Source organism: Salmo salar, chromosome ssa10, assembly GCF_905237065.1.
Source record: "Salmo salar chromosome ssa10, Ssal_v3.1, whole genome shotgun sequence".
Classification (NCBI taxonomy): domain Eukaryota; kingdom Metazoa; phylum Chordata; class Actinopteri; order Salmoniformes; family Salmonidae; genus Salmo; species Salmo salar.
In genome coordinates this window covers 24,960,970-24,982,572 of record NC_059451.1, presented here as the reverse complement: position 1 = coordinate 24,982,572, position 21,603 = coordinate 24,960,970, and the positions used below count along the sequence as shown (strand labels likewise).

Here is a 21,603-nt window from a genome sequence, read left to right as displayed (position 1 = left end):
TTAAACATGTTTAAAAAAGAGCTGTTCTCCATCAATCACCGGTGCAGTTGAATGCAGCATTGCTGTATGGCGCGCTCAAAATGTATTGTAGTTGAGTAGTCAGCCTAGGCTACTGGTCAAATGTAGTTGAAGTTGAATCCACCGAAGCAAGTGCATCAGGCTGTAATTTCATAAAGTAGATGGCTCAACTGTTGACTACTACTTGCTTGTGTGTCCTATTCGGCCTGCGGGCCTTGTGTTTGACACATGTGCGCTGGCCTATTAGCCAAGTTATGACTGACTTCTGATCATTGCCCTTGCTAGTTTGATTGTACTGACATTCAGTGGCGGTTCTAGACCATTTCAACTGGGGGGCCAAGCTGGAACCAGTTGTACTGTTAGAGGGGCCAGTTACATTAGACGTTATTGTTGTCATGTCTTTTTCTTCACTGCATTGCCGGTATTAGCAGGCAAAAGACCATGTTCATAATCATCATCGTTGCCAATGTCTAATAACGGATGTAAAAAAAGAACGATAGCAAAAATGTGTTATGTAAAAATGATTTCATACTGCACATTTAGGGGGGCCACAAGGGGGTCCAAAATTGTTGTCACAGGAGCACTGCCCCCCCTCAGAACCGCTAGTGCTGACATTCCCAGCCTAGTTACAGTCGTCTGTTTGTGTTCAAAATATTGAGTCATTGAAACTGAGTGGGTGGAGGCAGCAAACAATTTTCTCGGTAGCTGTGATTTACAACCTGATAGCAATATGTTTAAGACTATCAACGCATTTATTGGTGAATTATGTTAATCATACATTGAACTGCTTCCATCAATTCTGCCAACAATGCCTTACTGTACGTCATGGAAGGTTTTGTCAAATATAACCTATTTTTAAAACCTTTTATAGGTTTTGGAGCATAAACTGGGAATTTGATATTTTTGCTGATATTATGATTCTGTTTGTTTCATATCTGCAAAGTAGTTAAAAAAAACCCTGCCAGTTCCACTTTAAAGAGGTTTCAGCATATTCAGGCTTTCTGTTCCGGAGTTCAGGCTCTCCTTTTTTGTCCAAAGGGCCACCACAGTGCAGAGGGTATGTATATTGGATCACTGGCACTCTTCTCCCTGGATCCTGTGTTTTGTAGGAAATGGCTTGTTTAAATTAGTTCGTACATTGGGTGGGCTTGCGTCCAAATGTGAATCATCAAGAAGCCAGAGTGCCAGAATGGAATGATTAACTGGGCTTTGCATTATATTACAGCTCTGAAATCTACAAGTATATGTATAAATGCAGTGCCCTACAGTATGAGGTCGAATGCTCATTTTGAATGGCAGCCCTGACAGCTTAAATGGTTCCAGCACAGTGATGATATACGCAATTTTTTATCGATATTTCTCATTTTATATTCATCATCAGGTTTCCAACCATCCAAATACCAGAGAATGCTCAGATCTTTGGCACAATAAAACTGATTCACTTGATATCGACATAAATCAGTGACTCGGTCATGTTGTAAGATAAAAAGTCATTTGAAAGTAGGTGTTTGCGCTGGAGACCAATCCATTGTCTATTTCTCTATTTAAATTGAGCCTGCTGATTTTTAGAGAGGCACATAATCAATGCCTACTCTCTGATTACCCGTCCATGGGGTTAACTGCAAGTGGTGTGAGTACAGTTTGATGATGTTTTCACCTTCAAATATAAGCAACTTTAGGCAACAAATCCGTTTTATAATTGCAGGATAATCAACATAACAAGACCATCTGCACTCTACAGTGCACTCTACCTGACCAAAAGTTACTTTAAAACTTGATTGTATGTTAAGATTACAATGTTACAGGCGTTACAATTTCTCACCATTAGGTGTGACTCAATCCCACTGCTCCAAATGTGTAATGACAAGAGTCTGTAAAGGTCAACTTAAAAGTTAGACAACGAAAGATAGACAATGAAAATGTATTCATAATGCATCTAGATAAAGAGACTATAAGACCAAATTTAAAGTAAAGAATGAGCAAAATGGCTCAGAAAACATTTTTTTTTAGAAAAGCATGGAAAACCTTGAAATTGTTATTCCTGTTTGACTTCAGTATTACATTGATCCCTCAGTGGAGGAAAAAGAGTGACATAAATCCTGACTTTGCCTCCTTCTCCAGACAGCTTGCAGCACTCCAGTGGCCAGAGAGAAGACAGGAGACAGCCTGAAATAGAAGCACTCACAAATAGACCCATTTAGAGCCACATATGAGCCAGAAGTCCGTGTCAAACTTTAACTGGGCACGTGGTGGTCTGGTCCTCAACCACAGAGCATGAGGATACAGCAGGGGAAAGCTGTGCAATCCACAACTTGTGGCAATCTAGAACTTGTCAGCGAAGCAGAGGGGTTACACGTCTGCCCTTATTTAGACCACTACTTCCAGGGCCCAAACCAAACGATTTATAAACAACAGTCCAAGAGGATCCACTTTTAGCTGAAAATGTCTTCTGCCTTAGACTTTAGTGCTGCTTTTTATGAATCAAGCAAGGCTAACATGATCTTTGCTAAATGTTTTCCAGCCTTGACTGGTTTGAGTTCTGAACATTGGCTAGGCCTCCTCGGGACATTAAACAGAGTGGCAGCATGACAGGTTTCTGCGGGTGGAGCTTTTCAAAGTTAGTTGAATTTCCAATGTGTTATCACTATGCGTTCAACCATCTAAAAGCACAACAATGGAAAAACAATGTTTGATTTTTGGTTTAGTTGTCACCCAAATGTCTGTCACTCTGCTTTCAAACATTAAGAAGCACAGCGAAGTTGAAATGGGAATCCAATGTCAGGTATGTTATTTATTTATACAACAGATGGCGTTATCACTGTGCTTTATCTAATAGCAGAACCAAATGACCTGGATTGCAGTTGAGATTACATTAAAAGGACATGGTGCAAGCGATCAATGCCGTTTGAGATTCTATGTAGCAGATTATTACATCAATTGCGAAGATCTCCACAGACCTGTGACGACCTATGCATGCTATCTTGAACATGCACGCTTTATATGATTACATAAGAAGATATTTATAGTTACAGTAACCTCAAAATGTGGCCATGGGATGTGTTACTCATTTAAGGTTAAATGTTACATTAGTTTGTAAGATAGCCTCAATTTATTTAGTGCTATTTAGTGTATTACAAAAGTAATATTGAATTGTGTTTGCTTGACAAGCAACCAAATATCGACATTTAAAGGAGATGTATCTACTGCTTGGATAGTTCCATCTGAGCCACTGGATTAATCCCATTCTTTAACTTTTATTTTTGGTTGCGTTGGAGACGTGAATCCAACATATCATTTGCGAATTTGTCGACAAGTTAATTGGCTAGTTATTGTTTTTCAGAAGTGATACTGAATTGTGTTTGCTTGACAAGCAACCAAATCTCAACATTTGAAGGAGATGTATCTTCTGCTTGGATAGTTCCAGATGGAGACATGAATCCAATATATCAATTATAAAGTTGTAAACAAACTGGAATTAAAACCAGACTAAGTCAGTGGCACAGATGGAACTATCCAAGCTATTCTCTGGATGAATTGTGCTTTCAAGGCAACTGGGAACTCTGAAAAAAACAAGGTTGAATCATGATGACGTCAGTGATCTTCAGGTCGTAGCTCTAGAAAGAGACCCAAGTTCACGACTTACAATTACGAGTTGGATGACTGTTTAAAACTTGTTTTCCCAGTCGGCGCTCGTTTTTTCCCCGAGTTCCCAGTTGTTTTGAACTCACTGAAGTCAGATTTCCCAGCTCTGAGTTAAATTGTTTTGAGCGCGGCAGAAATCATGCTGGATTGACAGCATGGCCAATGTTGAATGTTTATCATTTTAATATTGGAAAAGAGACCCTTAAACCCAGACTTGGACCACACACCCACTCCACTGAATAGCAGGCTAGTGATAGCTTTGCAATGCTTGTAGTTAGCCACTGATTCCTTCCAAACCACTCATTGTTGAATTTGCGATTTCCAACTTGTTGTGTAATGTTTATGTCCAATGGCCGATGAGCACCGATGTGTTTTATCTATAATTTCTCTTCATTATTTATTTTCATATGACAAGGATTAAAAAGTATTTTCCAGTAGATTGTCGACTTGATTTATGTTGATGACTACTAGCTAAGATTTTGAAATCAGTCCAATCAAAGCAATTGTAGATATAACGTGATTTGGCATCATTTTATCTGTTGCCAATGACCTTGAGCCTTCTTGGATGGACACTTTTAATGTAACTCTATGGCAGCACCCAAGGGCCTTGAATTTTTTAGCTCTACCCTTAGATTTGGCGGTGACGTAGTGTCCCCATGAGTGACAGAACACTGAGCCAATCACGGGGCAACTAGAGAACATTACCAACCCCTACGCTCCATATTTTCCGCTGGCTGCCCCACCACCACAGAAAGCACTGAGCTAGGCTGAAACACCTGCATTTTGGAGCTGCCTTACTCAAGAAATCAAAAAAAGAGACCATGTTTGTATGCGGCTTTATTAACTCAATGATAATTTTTTACATTGTTTGTAAACTGATATGTGACACGTATAAAAAAATATTTAATTCGTTTTTTTGGGGGGGGGGCTAAAAATGTGGGGCTCAAAACCCCACCTGCCCGGAATGACGGGTCGCCACAGTATACAAGGTTTGTCTATTTTGAAATTTGGTTAATATGATGACATAAACATCTCCAATCCAAAAGTAAATCTAGAATCGGCTTCCTATTTCGCAACAAAGCATCCTTCACTCATGCTGCCAAACATACCCTTGTAAAACTGACCGTCCTACCGATCCTCGACTTCGGCGATGTCATTTACAAAATAGCCTCCAACACTCTACTCAACAAATTGGATGCAGTCTACCACAGTCCCATCTTTTTTTGTCACCAAAGCCCCATATACTACCCACCACTGCGACATGTACGCTCTCGTTGGCTGTCCCTCGCTTCATACTTGTCGCCAAACCCACTGGCTCCAGGTCATCTACAAGTCTCTGCTAGGTAAAGCCCCGCCTTATCTCAGCTCACTGGTCACCATAGCAGCACCCACCCATAGCACGCGCTCCAGCAGGTATATCTCACTGGTCACCCCCAAAGCCAATTCTTCCTTCGGCCGCCTCTCCTTCCAGTTCTCTGTTGCCAATGACTAGAACGAACTGCAAATATCACTAAAGCTAGAGACTCTTATCTCCCTCACTAGCTTTAAGCACCAGCTGTCAGAGCAGCTCACAGATCACTGCACCTGTACATAGCCCATCTGTAAATAGCCCATCCAATCTACCTCATCCCCATACTGTATTTATTTATTTATTTATCTTGCTCCTTTGCACCCCAGTATCTCTACTTGCACATTCATCTTCTGCACATTCTACCATTCCAGTGTTTAATTGCTATATTGTAATTACTTCGCCACCATGGCCTATTTATTGCCTTACCTCTCTTATCCTACCTCATTTGCACATGCTGTATATAGATTTTTCTACTGTATTATTGATTGTATGTTTGTTTATTCCATGTGTAACTCTGTGTTGTTGTATGTGTCGAACTGCTTTGCTTTATCTTGGCCAGGTCACGGTTGCAAATGAGAACTTGTTCTCAACTAGCCTACCTGGTTACATTTACATTTACATTACATTTAAGTCATTTAGCAGACGCTCTTATCCAGAGCGACTTACAAATTGGTGCATTCACCTTATGATATCCAGTGGAACAACCACTTTACAATAGTGCATCTAAATCTTTTAAGGGGGGGGGGGTCTCCGGAAGGTGGTGACTGACTCCGCTGTCCTGGCGTCGTGAGGGAGCTTGTTCCACCATTGGGGTGCCAGAGCAGCGAACAGTTTTGACTGGGCTGAGCGGGAACTGTGCTTCCTCAGAGGTAGGGGGGCCAGCAGGCCAGAGGTGGATGAACGCAGTGCCCTTGTTTGGGTGTAGGGCCTGATCAGAGCCTGAAGGTATGGAGGTGCCGTTCCCTTCACAGCTCCGTAGGCAATCACCATGGTCTTGTAGCGGATGCGAGCTTCAACTGGAAGCCAGTGAAGAAAGCGGAGGAGCGGGGTGACGTGAGAGAACTTGGGAAGGTTGAACACCAGACGGGCTGCGAGTTGCAGTAATCCAGACGGGAGATGACAAGTGCCTGGATTAGGACCTGCGCCGCTTCCTGTGTGAGGCAGGGTCGTACTCTGCGAATGTTGTAGAGCATGAACCTACAGGATCGGGTCACCGCCTTGATGTTAGTGGAGAATGACAGGGTGTTGTCCAGGATCACGCCAAGGTTCTTAGCACTCTGGGAGGAGGACACAAGGGAGTTGTCAACCGTGATGGCGAGATCATGGAACGGGCAGTCCTTCCCCGGGAGGAAGAGCAGCTCCGTCTTGCCGAGGTTTAGCTTGAGCTGGTGATCTGTCATCCACACTGATATGTCTGACAGACATGCAGAGATGCGATTCGCCGCCTGGTTATCAGAAGGGGGAAAGGAGAAGATTAATTGTGTGTCGTCTGCATAGCAATGATAGGAGAGACCATGTGAAGATATGACAGAGCCAAGTGACTTGGTGTATAGCGAGAATAGGAGAGGGCCTAGAACAGAGCCCTGGGGGACACCAGTGGTGAGAGCGCATGGTGCGGAGACAGATTCTCGCCACGCCACCTGGTAGGAGCGACCTGTCAGGTAGGACGCAATCCAAGCGTGGGCCGTGCCGGAGATGCCCAACTCTGAGAGTTAAATAAAGGTTAAATAAAGGTGAAATTCTGTGGTTGAAATTTCACCCTCAAAACAACAGTTTACGTTGATGACTTTTTTTATCCAATGTATTTTACACGTAGATTCCACAATACATGGACAAATTATGTTGAAGCAATGTTGAGTCAACCAGTTTGTACCCAGTGGGTATCTACGTATGGGTGAATTTCAACATAGTAAACACTCTGCTTTGACCTCTGAAGCAATGAAAGAATGACTATCATGAAGCATTTTACAATCCTGAAAAGCTCAATCTAGAGCTATACACTGAACTAGCAGATATGTATACACTGACATGCAACTGCATGCTATCAACCTACTAAAAACCTCTGGTACTTTTATAGGTCTCCTAACAATGCTGTCAGAGTCATGGGCATCACAAAGGAGTCCTCACAACCCTTTTGCATGCTCTGCCAGAGTCTTGTTAACAAGCAAGGGTCACTTTTTAATGCATGCTATTCCTCCAGCAGCCTCCATATAATTTTGTGATCTAATTGCTATCATATTGCAGAGAGGAGAGTCTCAGGGGAATACTGGCCTTTGTTTGGACATCTGGAAGCAGTTGACGCAGTGTTTTTACAAGGCGTTCACATCACATACTGTAAATTGACTTATTAAATTCATAAGCATAGACAAGCAGATTAGAGCAAGGGGGAAGAAAATGACCTTTTCATTATAGTTGACAGTCACACAAAATACAAACCACCGTAATTAAAAGAGCCACTGAATAACCTGGTCCAGTTCCAAGCATGGACCTTCTTGAATGGGGTTTTCTGAACAATATAATATATATTCTGTACATTATGTACATTGGAAGTAGGACGTTTCTACTCCCTTTGCATGGTCACATTTTGTTGCCTGTTTTTCAAGCAGATTTAGTGTAAATCAGAACTGTGATTAGGCCACTCAGTACCATTCTCCAGTGACTTTCAAGACGGGACTTATCTTTGGTTGATCTGGCTGTTGCTCCTACACAATTTCCCTTTGCAGTGCATAAAATCCCCCTTTTTTAAATTTGATGTGAAATTTGACATTTTTACAATGTGTGGAAATTTCACGTTTTATACTGCATCGCTCAACTGTGGCATCAACTTCATATTTCCTGGCAGTAGTTGGTGCTTTTGTCGGCTTTGTTTAATCTGGAGCCTGAAGAGCAACACACTCTTCCTCCCCTCATATTTAGAATCAGAGGAGCAGTTTTGTCATCCTATCCTGAGAAGGAGACATATAAGCTTTTAGTCTCTTTGTGTATAAAAGAGACTCATACTGTAGATGGCCTCACTTGTTCCAGCAAGCAGTCACTTGACAAAATGAAAAACGTGGAATGGAATAATCTCTCTATATATTCCAATCCAAATATAAACCTCTGTAGTTTTCATTTTGGACCCTTCCTGATGCACTGACCCCATATCTGCCCCAAGCAGAGTCATCAAATTCTCCCATCACATTGACACCAGGAAATGCTATTTCACTCAAAGGCTATATTTGTATGATTACTAGGATCAATGGCAAAGAAGCAGCGAGTTCACCCAGGGATTTCTCTGTAAAATCTACAGTATAGTGATAATTGAAGTCATAACAGTTAAGAAGCCAAGAACAATTGCAGGAGAGAAGCACCAGGCTGCTGTGTAAATACTTGGTGATCAGGCCGGTGTGACGTTTTTTTTCCCTCTATCTTTCGGATGGGACGTTAGACGGGTGTCCTGACTTTCCGTGGTCACTAAAGATCCCATGGCACTTATCGCAAGAGTAGAGGTGTTAACCCCAGTGTCCTGGCTAAATTCACAATCTGGCCCTCATACCATCGGGCCACCTAATCATCCCCAGCTTCCAATTGGCTCATTCATCCCCCCTCCTCTCCCCTGTAACTATTCCCCAGGTCGTTGCTGTAAATGAGAATGTGTTTTCAGTCAATTTACCTGGTAGAATAAAAAAACTAAAGACTGTCTTGGTAGCAGGCCCTATGCAGCAGTGTGTCATTAAAATGTTACTTTGTAAGTCATTGTTTTTATGAATCAGTCTTCAATTCTCTCTCTCATCTATATGCAGCGGGGCCTTTGCAAAAACAACTGACTTGGTCTCTGAGGTATTTGTTTTCTTTGGATCTGTGGACGGTGTAATTTCAGTATGAAACAGCTACAGCTCATGGCTCTGTCTGTATGGGAGTCGCCCCATTAGTCATTCATTCAATGGCTTTGTTTCATAACCCTGCTCACACTTGGCGCCACTTCTGTTCTCTGAGCTGTTCTCCTCCGGTTCTCTTTTATTTTATTGTCTCCCGCATTGATATCTGGAGCAGAGGAAAGATTGCTCGAGCCGTTACTCACTATGTTTCCATAAGGACATTGTACTTATATTTCTTAAAGCCCCTGTCTTAAATTGCACTCTACATTCTTAAGTATCTTTCAAGTAATCGGACTCAGGGTAAGTTAAAATGAGTTAGTGGGGTACAAACATCCCCCTGGGCACACAATGGTTGAATCAACGTTGTTTCCATGTCATTTCAATGAAATGACATTGAACCAACGTAGAACAGACGTTGAATTGACGTCTGTGCCCAGTGGGATCCCCTTATGTTTATTTCATTTTGATCTTTTTGTGGTGTGTATGCAACGTATGTGATACCCCTTCAACTAAAGTGTTTCTACACTCACTCACCCTTTCACAAATGTGTTGCTGGTATTTTTTATTGTGAATCATTAAAAACTAATAAAACTTCACTTCCTTTGCAAAAGTGAAATTGTGTTTTTCCAAGCTTGGTTCCAACAAACTTATATTGAGGGTAATGGCTTGAGGAATGATTAGAGTCAGGTGCGTCAAATCCTGCAGCCAAGTCTAACTGAAAACATACCTTAAACCGCAAGTGTTCAGCTTTCCTTTTTATTCTTCTAGAATTAGAGTTCATTGTCTGCTCTGCTGGCCTCCTGAGGTAAGTGCTGTAGTTGCCAGTGATTGACATGCTATTGTTAATATATTTCTCCAAGGACAGAGATGGGCCAATGCTTTGTACTCTTTAGTTTATGTAGGTAAAACAACACAAAGAGATGGAGCACTGCTAATCTGTCTATTATACAGCAATGGTGTGGGGTTTCACTTAGCCCCCATCACCAAACTAAGCATAACTAAACTGTATGCCTGCTAACATCTTTACATGGAACCATTTCAAAGCCGCCATTGTACAATTCCGGCCAAGGTAAAACCATCAAACTGCCAAACAGCCACAACTTTGAGATTCATAAAAAGTCTAGTAGCTGTGATAAGTGATCATACTGATGTAGGATCTTAATTTGAGCCAGTTTGCTATAGCAGGAAAATAATCCTGCAGTAACAGGAAATGTGAATTATTTTGTGGATTATAATTAATGGAAATGTTTTGTAGGGGTTGATACATTTTTCATTAGGGCAAATCAAGTATGACATTTTAAAGTGAAAATTTCAAACTTTAGAAGCCTTTTAAAATCTTTCATACACTACAGGTTTGCATTTCCTTCAGTGCAGGACATTTCTCAGCAACAAAGGAGTGATTAAATGAAGATCCTACATCTAAACATTGCAAGAGATTGCATACTTTAAAATGTACTATGACATCAATTTCTGGGAAATTGCAAGGCAAATAAAGGTAACTGACTAATAAGTAATTGATTATAAGTAGAAATCAGATATAAACTATTTTGGATAAATTAACAGTTTGATGACTGAGAAAAACACAGAAAGGTCAGCTAATAAACTTTTCACTCAAATGCAAAAGTAAAATGTTCCCCTGGTTTTGCCTACAGACTGTGTATGCTTATGCATACAGTATGTGCATTTGGCAGTTACCATTTAATGCATCATTACGTTTCCAAATGAGACATTTACCGTCCAAGAAATGACAGTATTTCCTCTCTGTGTCCAAGACGTTCCAGGAGGTGTGGGGGTTATGCGAGGCCAGGGCCAGAGGTGCTATAATTAGCCCATCTTTAGGCCTGGGTAGTGTCTGCTCTGTCAGCCAACCGGCCCTGGCCTCATCTGGGCTTCCCAACCTCAAGGCCAGAGATCACAGACACATCACTGGCTTCTATTAGAACTCTGTTCACAGTATCTTCAGTTCCATACAGCCAGACACCCCCACAGGTCTTCTTCCACTCCCATCCTCCAGCCCGGGAAAGCCTTCCAAAGTGCATTCCTTCCAAGGCAAATGCTTTTGTTGGTTCAAAGACAAGTTTTTATAGCAGAGAATAGATATTGAGGAAGAGCAGACAATTTCAATTGAGGAATCAAAATGAATGAGGAAAACTGCTTCTTCAAATTAGTCACTTATTAGTTATTCCTCATTGTCAAAATGAATAACATTGCAATTACCCTCAATGATGATATATTGTCAAGATCACTAGAATTAAACGAACAGATATCAAATCAGAATGTTCAAAGAATTACAAGGCAGACAGTACTTACATGTAATTGATATGAACAATGAAAATATAAAGATGACAAGGACACATCACTGAGTTGTAGCATAGCTTGTTTATTATTTTTTATACTTTTTTTGCATAGGGAAACATACTCACTTCCAGTAATGTATTTGCTAACAGCGATGGCTAAATACAATGTTATAATGAAATATTGTCAAAGCTGTAAATTTCTCCCACACCAGTTCAAAAACACATGGCAACTTTAGTTTTCCTGTATGAGAGTCATTTCAAATAATTAGCAGAAAAGTTTTATTACCGACTTTTGCTGATACTTTTGTACTAAAAGTTTCAAAAAGGAAAATAAAATCACAAGCAGTTCAAAGTGATCCGTGTGCGCTATGAAGCCGTTTCCTGTTCTATTCTACCGGATGTGTCAGAACTAAACGTCCACATGCTCTTTCCTGGTGTGCAGTGTGTATGTCTGTGCAGCAAGCAAGCGATTAATGAATAACTACTATGGTAATATTTGTAAAGAATAATGAGGAAAAACAAAAAACCTTAAAATGTAACACTGCATTAGAATGTTCTCTGAGAATCATCTCAATCTCTTTCCTCCTCCACCCAACCAACTTCATCACACTGAGAAAACAGCTTAAAGATGGAATCAACATACATGTCCAGAACCAGATGAAAGTAATAGAATTGCCAAGAAAGGTTTGGCGCGCCAAGCAGTTGAAGATCATGTGAGGAATTTTATTTTTGTAAAAAGAGCCCTCATTAAAATGTCGCCTTGTTCTTTCCTCTATTGTGTGGGTGGGGCTTCCTGGTCCTGACGTCAGTGAATCTGTGATATGGATTATCAATAATATTAACAGATCTTCATAACTGCACTTGTTTTGTATGGCTTTTCACCTCCATAGCCAAAGGCCATTGGCCAGTGGGTGCCCTTCACCTTGTAGTACTGTAGGACCTCATTGTGACAGTTTGTGTGGAAAGCTATGAGCAGAGGCCAATGTGAGAGTGGGGCTCAGGCACCAAACACAGTCCCACACAAAGTCAGAATGACCCCCAACAGCTTAGAGTACAAAGACTATGTACATCAGAGATTGAGAAGGGCAATGGCCACAAATAAATGAAATTAGCAGTAAAATGACAGGCACTGCTTGTTTAAATCATTTTTGGTATTCAGTATTCACATCTATGTAAGTTAGCTTTTTTACCTGCTGGTTTGTTGAAAGTAAAATATAGAGACCAAACTTAAAAACAGTTACCATTATCCACTGTGTGAACAGAAGCACATTTCACCACAAAAACGATGTTGTGACACATCTGAGAGTTGTGGCCTGGTCTCCATTATTCTGTGCTCCATGTCTCTTCATATAGTGACAAGAGGATTATGGAGACTGTTTACTACTCGCCTCCTCATTTGCGATTTTTGAGTTTGCATAAAAAAACTCCACTAACTGATCATTAAGGGGAATAGGAAAAACTAAATTCAATAAAAGTAAAATCATTGCGTTGATCTAACTGAACTGGGCTTCCCATCTACTGATCCCCAAAACTCTCACAAACATACAAGTCTGGTCATTCTACACTTTGGACTGGTGTACTGCTAGGTATTCTGGATCTCTGAAGAAATAATCTTGACACTTGAACGGGAATTGTGACCATTTTAATCCAGTCCGATTCTAATTGTAGGTAAATAAATATCTGCATCAGTCTGGACAGTGACTGTTGAGTTACTAGGAACTTATGAATGAATATCAATAGGTATCAGATTCCCAGGTCTTTACCCTGTCAGGGTACACCAGCCCTTAATTGCATAGGGAGAATTCAGAGTTCCTGCCCGAAATAGTTGCACAGACTATAAACCACATATTTCTAATCTATATACTGTACCAATTGCATAAAGATAAACTAGATCCGTTGAAAAACCGTGAAGGAAAATCATAGGCCAATATAGTAAATCAACTTTTTTCATATTCTAATCTTCAACGTTGTGTTGCCACCATGTGTAAAGACTTCTCTTTTCATAAACTCATACTCCATCAATACCCGTTGCAGTGCGGCTGCAGCATGAGCTACCACACACGCCTTCCACACCCTCGCATCATATCAGTAGCAAGTCTCTGGGTGGAGCAGAGCAGTGCGTCGTTGAGTAAAACTAGAGTAACATTCACAACAACGCAGCGCTGCTGAAGAAAGGCACTCGGAGCAGTGTGGGGCCTCACACCTGCACTACCAGAGGAATGTGCTTCATCTGCACACATGCCTTTCCTGACCAAACCCTCAGACAAAAACACACACAAACACACTGTGACCACACTTTGTATGGACTGCAGCAAAACTAGTACGACCGTCAGCCCTGCCGTTGTTTGTCTAGGACTGATTCAAATATCTTTACAAGCCCGAATCCCACAAACCAATTCAACATCTTCAATGGATGTTTAAAATGTACCACCCGGGTGGACGTTCAAGTGATGTACTCAGTGAGTTCTCTAACGATAAACAATAAAAGGGGCAAAATATGGTGAATAATATTCTTAGCTTGTTACAAGCAGCTGTTTTCTCAATTTATCTTGTTCTGTCTCTCTCTCACGCACAGAATTCCTACATCTCAAAGGTTAAGCTTGAGAAATATTTCCAGAGAAGCTCATCTTGAGAAGTTTCCTTAAACATCAATAGCAGGTTATTTAGTGCAACCTTCCAAATAGAAGGAGAGTGTTTGAGATCTTGAAGCTTGCACGGCAACAGTTAAAATAAAAAGAAGTGCAGAACTGTTAGATGACTTGTGGAAAAAAGAAAAATAAATGGCAATGGAATTTGCATATCCCCTTAGGCTTACTGAAGCTTTTGGCTCTGTTTAAAATGACAACAAGTGATGCTGAAATTACTGGAGTCCAAGTTTCAGGGTTAATAAAAAACAAATACAGGTACCTTGTTTAAAAAGGCATGCAGCATTGGTGGTGAGCTCATACCAACCATAGCAGAACCCTAAGAAGGAATTCTTATATTTTGTGGCTTGGCCACAAGCTTATAACAACTAAATCTAAACACAAACATAAACATGTACTTTCTTATACAAAAAAGGAAAAAAAATGGTATGTACATTTTGCCTATTTCATTCTCATTGATATACTGTAAGCATTTATACACAGGATAATGTGTCCAAAATGTAACACTCCTACAATAATCACAATGATAATAATCACTACAAAAATATTAGTAAGGGTTTTGAAATATAATAAGATAATGTTTTACATGCATCAGTATTGAATGCATATGAATGTCTTTCAGAGTAAGTTCAGCCATCACCTGTGGCCACTTTAAAAAGTGTTGGGGGGGTAGCACCCTGCTCTGAAAACCAAAATCTATGTCGCTGTCATAATAATATCATGTATAGCCGAGTTTAGTTACAAAAAGCGAATGAAAAAAGAAGACGGTGTGCTGAAGGACCACTGTGCTGGCTAGACTACCGTGGCGTTAGACCTCTGTCCCTATGTGTCCCAGTCAGACCCAGGCTGGAGGGTAAACTGGACTGGAGAGGTGAGTGTGGAGCAGTGCAAATCTTCACAGAACATGTCATGAGACTCCAGCGTCTGCTGCTACTGTACAGTTAGAACCAGAGGGGAACTTAACATGGGATTCATTCTCTATTTCCATGAATTGTGTGTGTTTAAAACGTACAAATGTAGTTTTTTGAAAAGCCTAATAAGTCGACATACAGTAAGCTTGAGCATTCTCCAGCGCTACCAAACATGAGCACTTTGGCGCCCTCAGTACTACAGCAGTAATTGGACTCCATGCTGAAATCAAGGAGGCGAATGTGATGACTTGATTATGGGCCTTGTGCTCCAACTAGCCCACTGATTGTACTGTGTGTATGGTTAACACGTCAGTTGGCCTTGTCCTCCTTCGATACATGACAGACCCCAGGGACATAACCCACACCGTGGGAGTTCTTTGATCAGGAGCAGACGCTTGCCTCACCACATGTCCTGTTTAACAAATAGAAATTAGCTTGCTGAATGACGGCAGCATTTTGTTTAGCTTGAGGATCGTATGGATTTGATGGAATGCCTTTGCTACAGCACGCCACTTCAACCTGGGACTTTGGACCGGGACACATAAACTGTCATCGCCAAGATCTTAAGAAGGGCATGCAAACCAGTGTTTCCCAACTCCAGTCCTTGAGTACCCCCAATAGCACACATTTTTGTTGTAGTCCCTGACAAACCCATCTGATTCGACTCATTGAGGGCTTGATGATTAGTTGACAAGTTGAATCAGGGGTGCTTATCCGGGGCTACAACAAAAATGTGTACTGTTGGGGGTACTGGAGTTAGGTAACACTGATGTAAACGATACCTCTTGTTCTGCCATTTTACTTGAATTCTCAATAGCTACCAGCATTGCAATATCCATTGCAGAAACAATACTGTACACTGCATAACAAACTTTCACATGGCCTTTTCTGACCTTGCTGAAAAAAATACACAATATCCTCTCTTATTCAATATACTCCCATTACACTACACAGTAAGAAATGATCAATTATAATCTACCCTCTAATAAAAAAACTAATGTCTTGGCATCTTTCAGTAATTTGAACAGCTATTAACAGATTTTCTGTTGTTTTCATTCTCTATACCATGATTCTGACTAGGTCAGTCTATACTTCTGAAGGGCTAATATTCAAAACAACATAAGGTGGATTTGTAGATTCCACACAATGGACCTAAATGCGGAGAACCTAAAAATGTAACTACACACTAAACATGAAAATAATAATCTACACATGGTACATAAAGCTTAACATTGTATTGTAGCCAGTGTTATGAAACCTTCAATTGTTTTTTCTTGTTTTTTTTGTATTTTTTTTTTTAAACAGATTTTCGATCAGTTAATTTCAATAACATCCAGGTATTGTGCATATTCCCAGTGAAATAATTTGACCCCTTAACCCGATGGAAAATGCAGTGCGATGCAAAAATGTAACTCTAAATCACAAGGTATAAAATTGAGGAGGGGATTTATCATGTCACTATTGCATCTCACTGCACTAGTTTATTGTGTCACACATTTCTACTCTCCTCCGACAATTCCATCTAGTAGTGCTAAAATACCCCATCCTTTTCTCTCTCTCTTTCGTTTTCAGTCTTCGGAAGTGAAATCCACATCTAGCGTTTTTGAACACTCCTTTCCCCAATACACCTAATACACTCTCTCTCTTTGCTATCGGCCGATTTATGTATGTGCAATCTGAGAACCAGCAAAGTACTGCGGTAGGTGAGGCTATCTAGCCACACACTCACACGATCTCAATCCCTTTCTCTCTCATACACCCATGAAACACACAAAGAAAAACAAAGATGTGAAGCACTGTGCCCTGCTCATCACTGACACCACATAATAACACAGTTAGCATTCCATGTAAAGAATTTGTCTCGGAAGCTTCAGCTTTATCCTTAAACAATTCCAAATTAGTATTTTCCCTTGTTTTAGCATATGGATAGAGATTCATCATTTTTTAGATGTTCCTGTTTGAAAAGCTATTAAAGTGCTTGGATTTGCCTATCTGCGTATGGGAGACTCGCAGGTTGTAATGTAACAAAATAGTGGGACAAAATGTACCCCATATTCAGTTCTGGTCATTTGGTGCTAAAAATTGTCTGCAGGGGCAGAAGTTGCCATGGTGCTGGGGGAAATGTGAGCCCATCTCAGTGCTTTACAGCTCTGTCCGTACTAGGAGCATGATCACCTACAACACATCCCTCACAGCTCTCTACCCTGACTTCCATCTTGAATTGGAGTACTTTGACATTTTCTCTAATTCCTGCAGCACATTCTTTATCATTGAAGAAGAGCTTTAAAAAGGGGGCAAAATACAACTTAAGCAAACGCTGAGCAGAGGAAACGAGAATTGCATATTTCACAATTTACACCAAGCTGGAAGACATAATGAAAGGGAAAGCAACCAGAGTAAATAAAAACGAAGAAATTAACAAGATTCAATTGTAGCAAGGTTTCCATGTGATGGAATGACAAATACTACTGTATAATAACCACAGAAAGGGAAAATGGTGAAAATACCCCATCTCGATAATCGCAATCTGTCACTACTTTAATCTACTACTGTATTCATCTAAACTGGATAATGACAAGCAATCAAACATGCATCAATGTTTTTTGTCATTTTTGCAGCGTTACCGGTTATACCAAAAAGAGAAATGAATTTACATAATTTGTATCATGTATTATTGTTCTTAACTAAAGGCAAGGCACATAATGTGTTATATAAAATATCGTGCAAAATAGAAGTTAACAATAGGGAATAAAAATCCAAACAAATAGGTAAAAAGTTAAGAACCCATCAGTATTACTTGCTCTCTGTTCCAAAGATTAGAGGGAAGAGCTATGGGGGCAGGGGGGTCAGCTTCAGAAGGGTAGTAAGAGTTTCTGCCATGCACCCATGTCAGCATTATGGTGGTCAATAGAGCTAGTATCTCATTATTTTCTTTTGAAAGCACCATGCATGAATATATATCAGTATAATTTCATATGAGCACCTTTAAAACAAGTCATTGTAGGTATTCTGTTTTGAAATAACAGATGTGAATTGGAACACTCACCGCAAATTTGACTTTTTCCATTGCAAAGCCGTATTTAAAGGTTAGCTTTTCATAACCAGCGTGTATGGACATTATTCCCTAGAAGTGTATCTGACTTAATGAGTAATATCTGCATCTGTGTTCTCTCTCTCCACTGAACAAAAATATAAACGCAACATGCAACAATTTCAAAGATTTTACTGAGTTACAGTTCATATGAGGAAATCAGTCAATTGAAATCAATTCATTAGGCCCTAATCTATGGATTTCACATGATTGGGAATACAGATATGCATCTGTTGCTCACAGATACCTTAAAATAAATGGGCCTCAGAAACCTGTCACAGTATTTCTGCGCATTCAAATTGCCATTGTTCAAATGCAATTGTGTTTGTTGTCCATAGCTTATGCCTGCCCATACCATAACCCCACTGCCACCATGGGACACTCAATTCACAACGTTGACATCAGCAAATCACTTGCCCACATGATGCCATAAATGTGGTCTGCGGTCGAGACCGGTTGGACGTACTGCCAAATTCTCTAAAACGATGTTGGAGGCGGCTTATGGTAGAGAAATGAACATTCAATTCTCTGGCAACAGCTGTGGTGGACATTCCTGCAGTCAGCATGCCAATTGCACGCTCCCTCAACTTCAAACATCTGTGGCATTGTGTTGTGTGATAAAACTGCACATTTTAGAGTGGCCTTTTATTGTCCCCAGCACAAGGTGCACCTGTGTAATGCTCATGCTGTTTAATCAGCTTCTTGATATGCCACACCTGTCAGGTGGATGGATTATCTTGGCAAAGGAGAAATGCTCACTAACAGGAATGTAAACACATTTCTGCACAAAATTTGAGAGAAATAAGCTTTTTGTGCATATGGTACTTTTCTGGGATCTTTTATTTCAGCTCATAAACATGGGACCAACACTTTACTTGTTGCGTTTACATTTATGTTCAGTGTGTGTATATAGCTTTGATATGTTGGTTTAATTATGTCATTGCTGATAGCAGGGTTTTACACTTGTCTTTTCTTAGCTTGTCCCCAGCAGACAACCAATGAGAATCCTGTGCTCAGAAAAACACATGGACGGTGCATTTGGCTGGAAACAGGTTAGGGCTGTGAGCTCTCCATAACTTCTCCCCCTCTGTGCATCACACCTCTCTCTCCCACCACTTCTGTTGCATGCCTAGAGCTCATTAATGTTTGCAGTACTTCAAACAAACCAAAACAATAATACAAAGAAATGTAGAAAGAACTCTTGCTATGTCTTAGGCACTTTTCATGGCTGTATATATGGTTTGGACTTGGTTGAGGAGTCTTAAGCCCTGATGTTTTCAATTTATAAATATGTATCTGCATTCATCCCAACACATGCTGCAACAAAGTCTGTTGTCAGAAACATTGCATTAGCAAATGAGACAAGGACAAAACCTGTAAAGAAAGTTCTGACCAAATAGACTGGTGATGGACACTGCTGGTCAGTCAGTTGCCCATCATCAATGAGCCAGAATCATGCCATGTGCACACATGGAAACATGCAGTGCCGTTGGCCTAGCAACCATTAGGACTGGGGTCAGTGGTGGCACTATCAATGGTTACCTTTACAGACACGCTTCTAATGATCAAATCATTCACATTCTTCTCGACTCATTCAAAGTATGTGATCTGCTTTAAAAAAAGAATCATAAATTGCTTTTGTTTTCAATTATATAAAGACAGCATGAGTAAGATAATAAAAGTGTGACTTAGATACACAGCATGTAGAAAGAGATCCAAAAGGGTGCGATTACCTAAACCTGTCAGGATTCCCTGTACCTCAACATACACAAGGAAACGTCCTCTAGATGAGTATAGAATATCTGAAACACAATAGGGCTGGATTGTTCTGATCCTAATCGATAGCTCAAGAAAGCCAACACTCATAACTCTTGTACCCTGCTACCAAAACAACACAACATAGTAGTTTCTACAACATAATCCTAAAACCTACCTCTGACTTGCAACATTTCATATGATTAGGCCAAGGGATAGCTGCTAAAAAGGAAACATTTACATTATAGTAGTGCAATGCCTGTAATGTCCAATGCAATTTAAACTAAATACACAAAAAAAGAAAAACTCTCCCCTCTACACCCAATACTGTCTCAATAGTGACATTACTATTTTTGTACTCCCTTTGTCACTATGCAGAATAAACCCCTGTTATCTACATTAATACAAACTTTATGCAATATTAACTCAAGAGTGGGGCAAGGATAGGAAGAGGAGGTTTCATTATGTTTGAATCGTATGCAAACACAAACAAATGTCTAAACAAACAGACAACAGTTGACAGGCACAAAAGGGCGTCTCAGTTATTGTGAAAACGAACACAGACCTGTTACAGTACCTGTCTTTTTACGATGCTCTCTACTGCTCTAAAGACTGATCCTTTTGATTGTGTGTGCATATCACTGTGCCTCATAGAAGACACTTTTAAACATGACAAATGGGCTGTGTTAAATGAAATCTTAAAATACCCCACTCTTTAAACAAAGTAACTGACACAGATACAGGATTGTCAATCAAACTGGATGAAAAGTAGACTTTTCGAGTGTAAAGGGAGGTTATTGACCATGCATGACCAGCCTCCCCTAACTATTTTCAAAGAGTTGTTTTTTACCGTCTCCGAAGAAGTGTGGAAAAGTATAATGACTGGATCCGGATTCTTCTCTTTCTTGTTGATTAAGAAAATAAAGGATACTTATTTTGCATATATGAGGAAGCAGCACCTGTAGCAGAGGGGGTGTTGAAGAGGAGGGGCACTATCCTGGAGACAGGGGGGTTCATGGGGTCATGTCTCTGCCCCACCGTTCATTTTGGCTGCACAAACCTTTTCTCTTTCTTTCCTTGGCGTTGCTCTCTCTGCCTCTGTCTTGCATTCCAAAAAGGTGTGTTGAAGTATCTTTTATGTTGATATACATAAATATATATGCACACATATATTTATATATATATACATTTTCCCTCTTGCATCTCATTTGCAATTTTCTTAATTCCACAAAAAGTGTTGAATCTCAAATCCATGTGTCCCTGCCCCTTTCGATTATCCTTGTGTTGTTTAGTTCCCCAGGTACCAGGACTGAAAGAAAGAAAGAAAAGTCACTTTACACATGAATTGCAGAAATGGTTATATGATAGTCAAAGACAAATAATGTTCTCTACATTTTCATATTTGACTACAATGCTGATAAACAGTCATTTTATGTCTACATCAAGTGCACATGCACCACACCCACCCACCACCACTTATGCTGCTGCCATACCGTTTACAAATATTATCATCTCTCCTGCTACCAGTCACTTTATCCTAATCCCTGACTACATGTACATATCTAGCTCAATCCTCCAGTATCCCTGACTACATGTACATATCTAGCTCAATACTCCAGTATCCCTGACTACATGTACATATCTAGCTCAAACCTCCAGTATCCCTGACTACATGTACATATCTAGCTCAATCCTCCAGTATCCCTGACTACATGTACATATCTAGCTCAAACCTCCAGTATCCCTGACTACATGTACATATCTAGCTCAATACTCTAGTATCCCTGACTACATGTACATATCTAGCTCAAACCTCCAGTATCCCTGACTACATGTACATATCTAGCTCAAACCTCCAGTATCCCTGACTACATGTACATATCTAGCTCAAACCTCTAGTATCCCTGACTACATGTACATATCTAGCTCAAACCTCTAGTATCCCTGACTACATGTACATATCTAGCTCAATACTCTAGTATCCCTGACTACATGTACATATCTAGCTCAAACCTCCAGTATCCCTGACTACATGT

The 21,603-nt window shown here is 40.3% G+C and overlaps 1 protein-coding gene across 10 annotated transcripts in view; it reads right to left on the bottom strand.

Moving 5' to 3' along the window:
* Nucleotides 1–11,228: 11,228 nt before the first annotated feature.
* The window catches only part of LOC106613851 (nuclear factor 1 C-type), a 140,087-nt gene continuing 129,712 nt past the window's right edge, over nucleotides 11,229–21,603 (bottom strand). For all 10 annotated transcript variants that reach the window (XM_014216532.2, XM_014216533.2, XM_014216524.2 and 7 more), the window contains one exon: nucleotides 11,229–20,876. In XM_014216532.2, coding sequence (XP_014072007.1) covers nucleotides 20,856–20,876 — 21 coding nt within the window. In that variant the 3' untranslated portion in view covers nucleotides 11,229–20,855. The remainder of the gene's footprint in view (nucleotides 20,877–21,603) is intronic.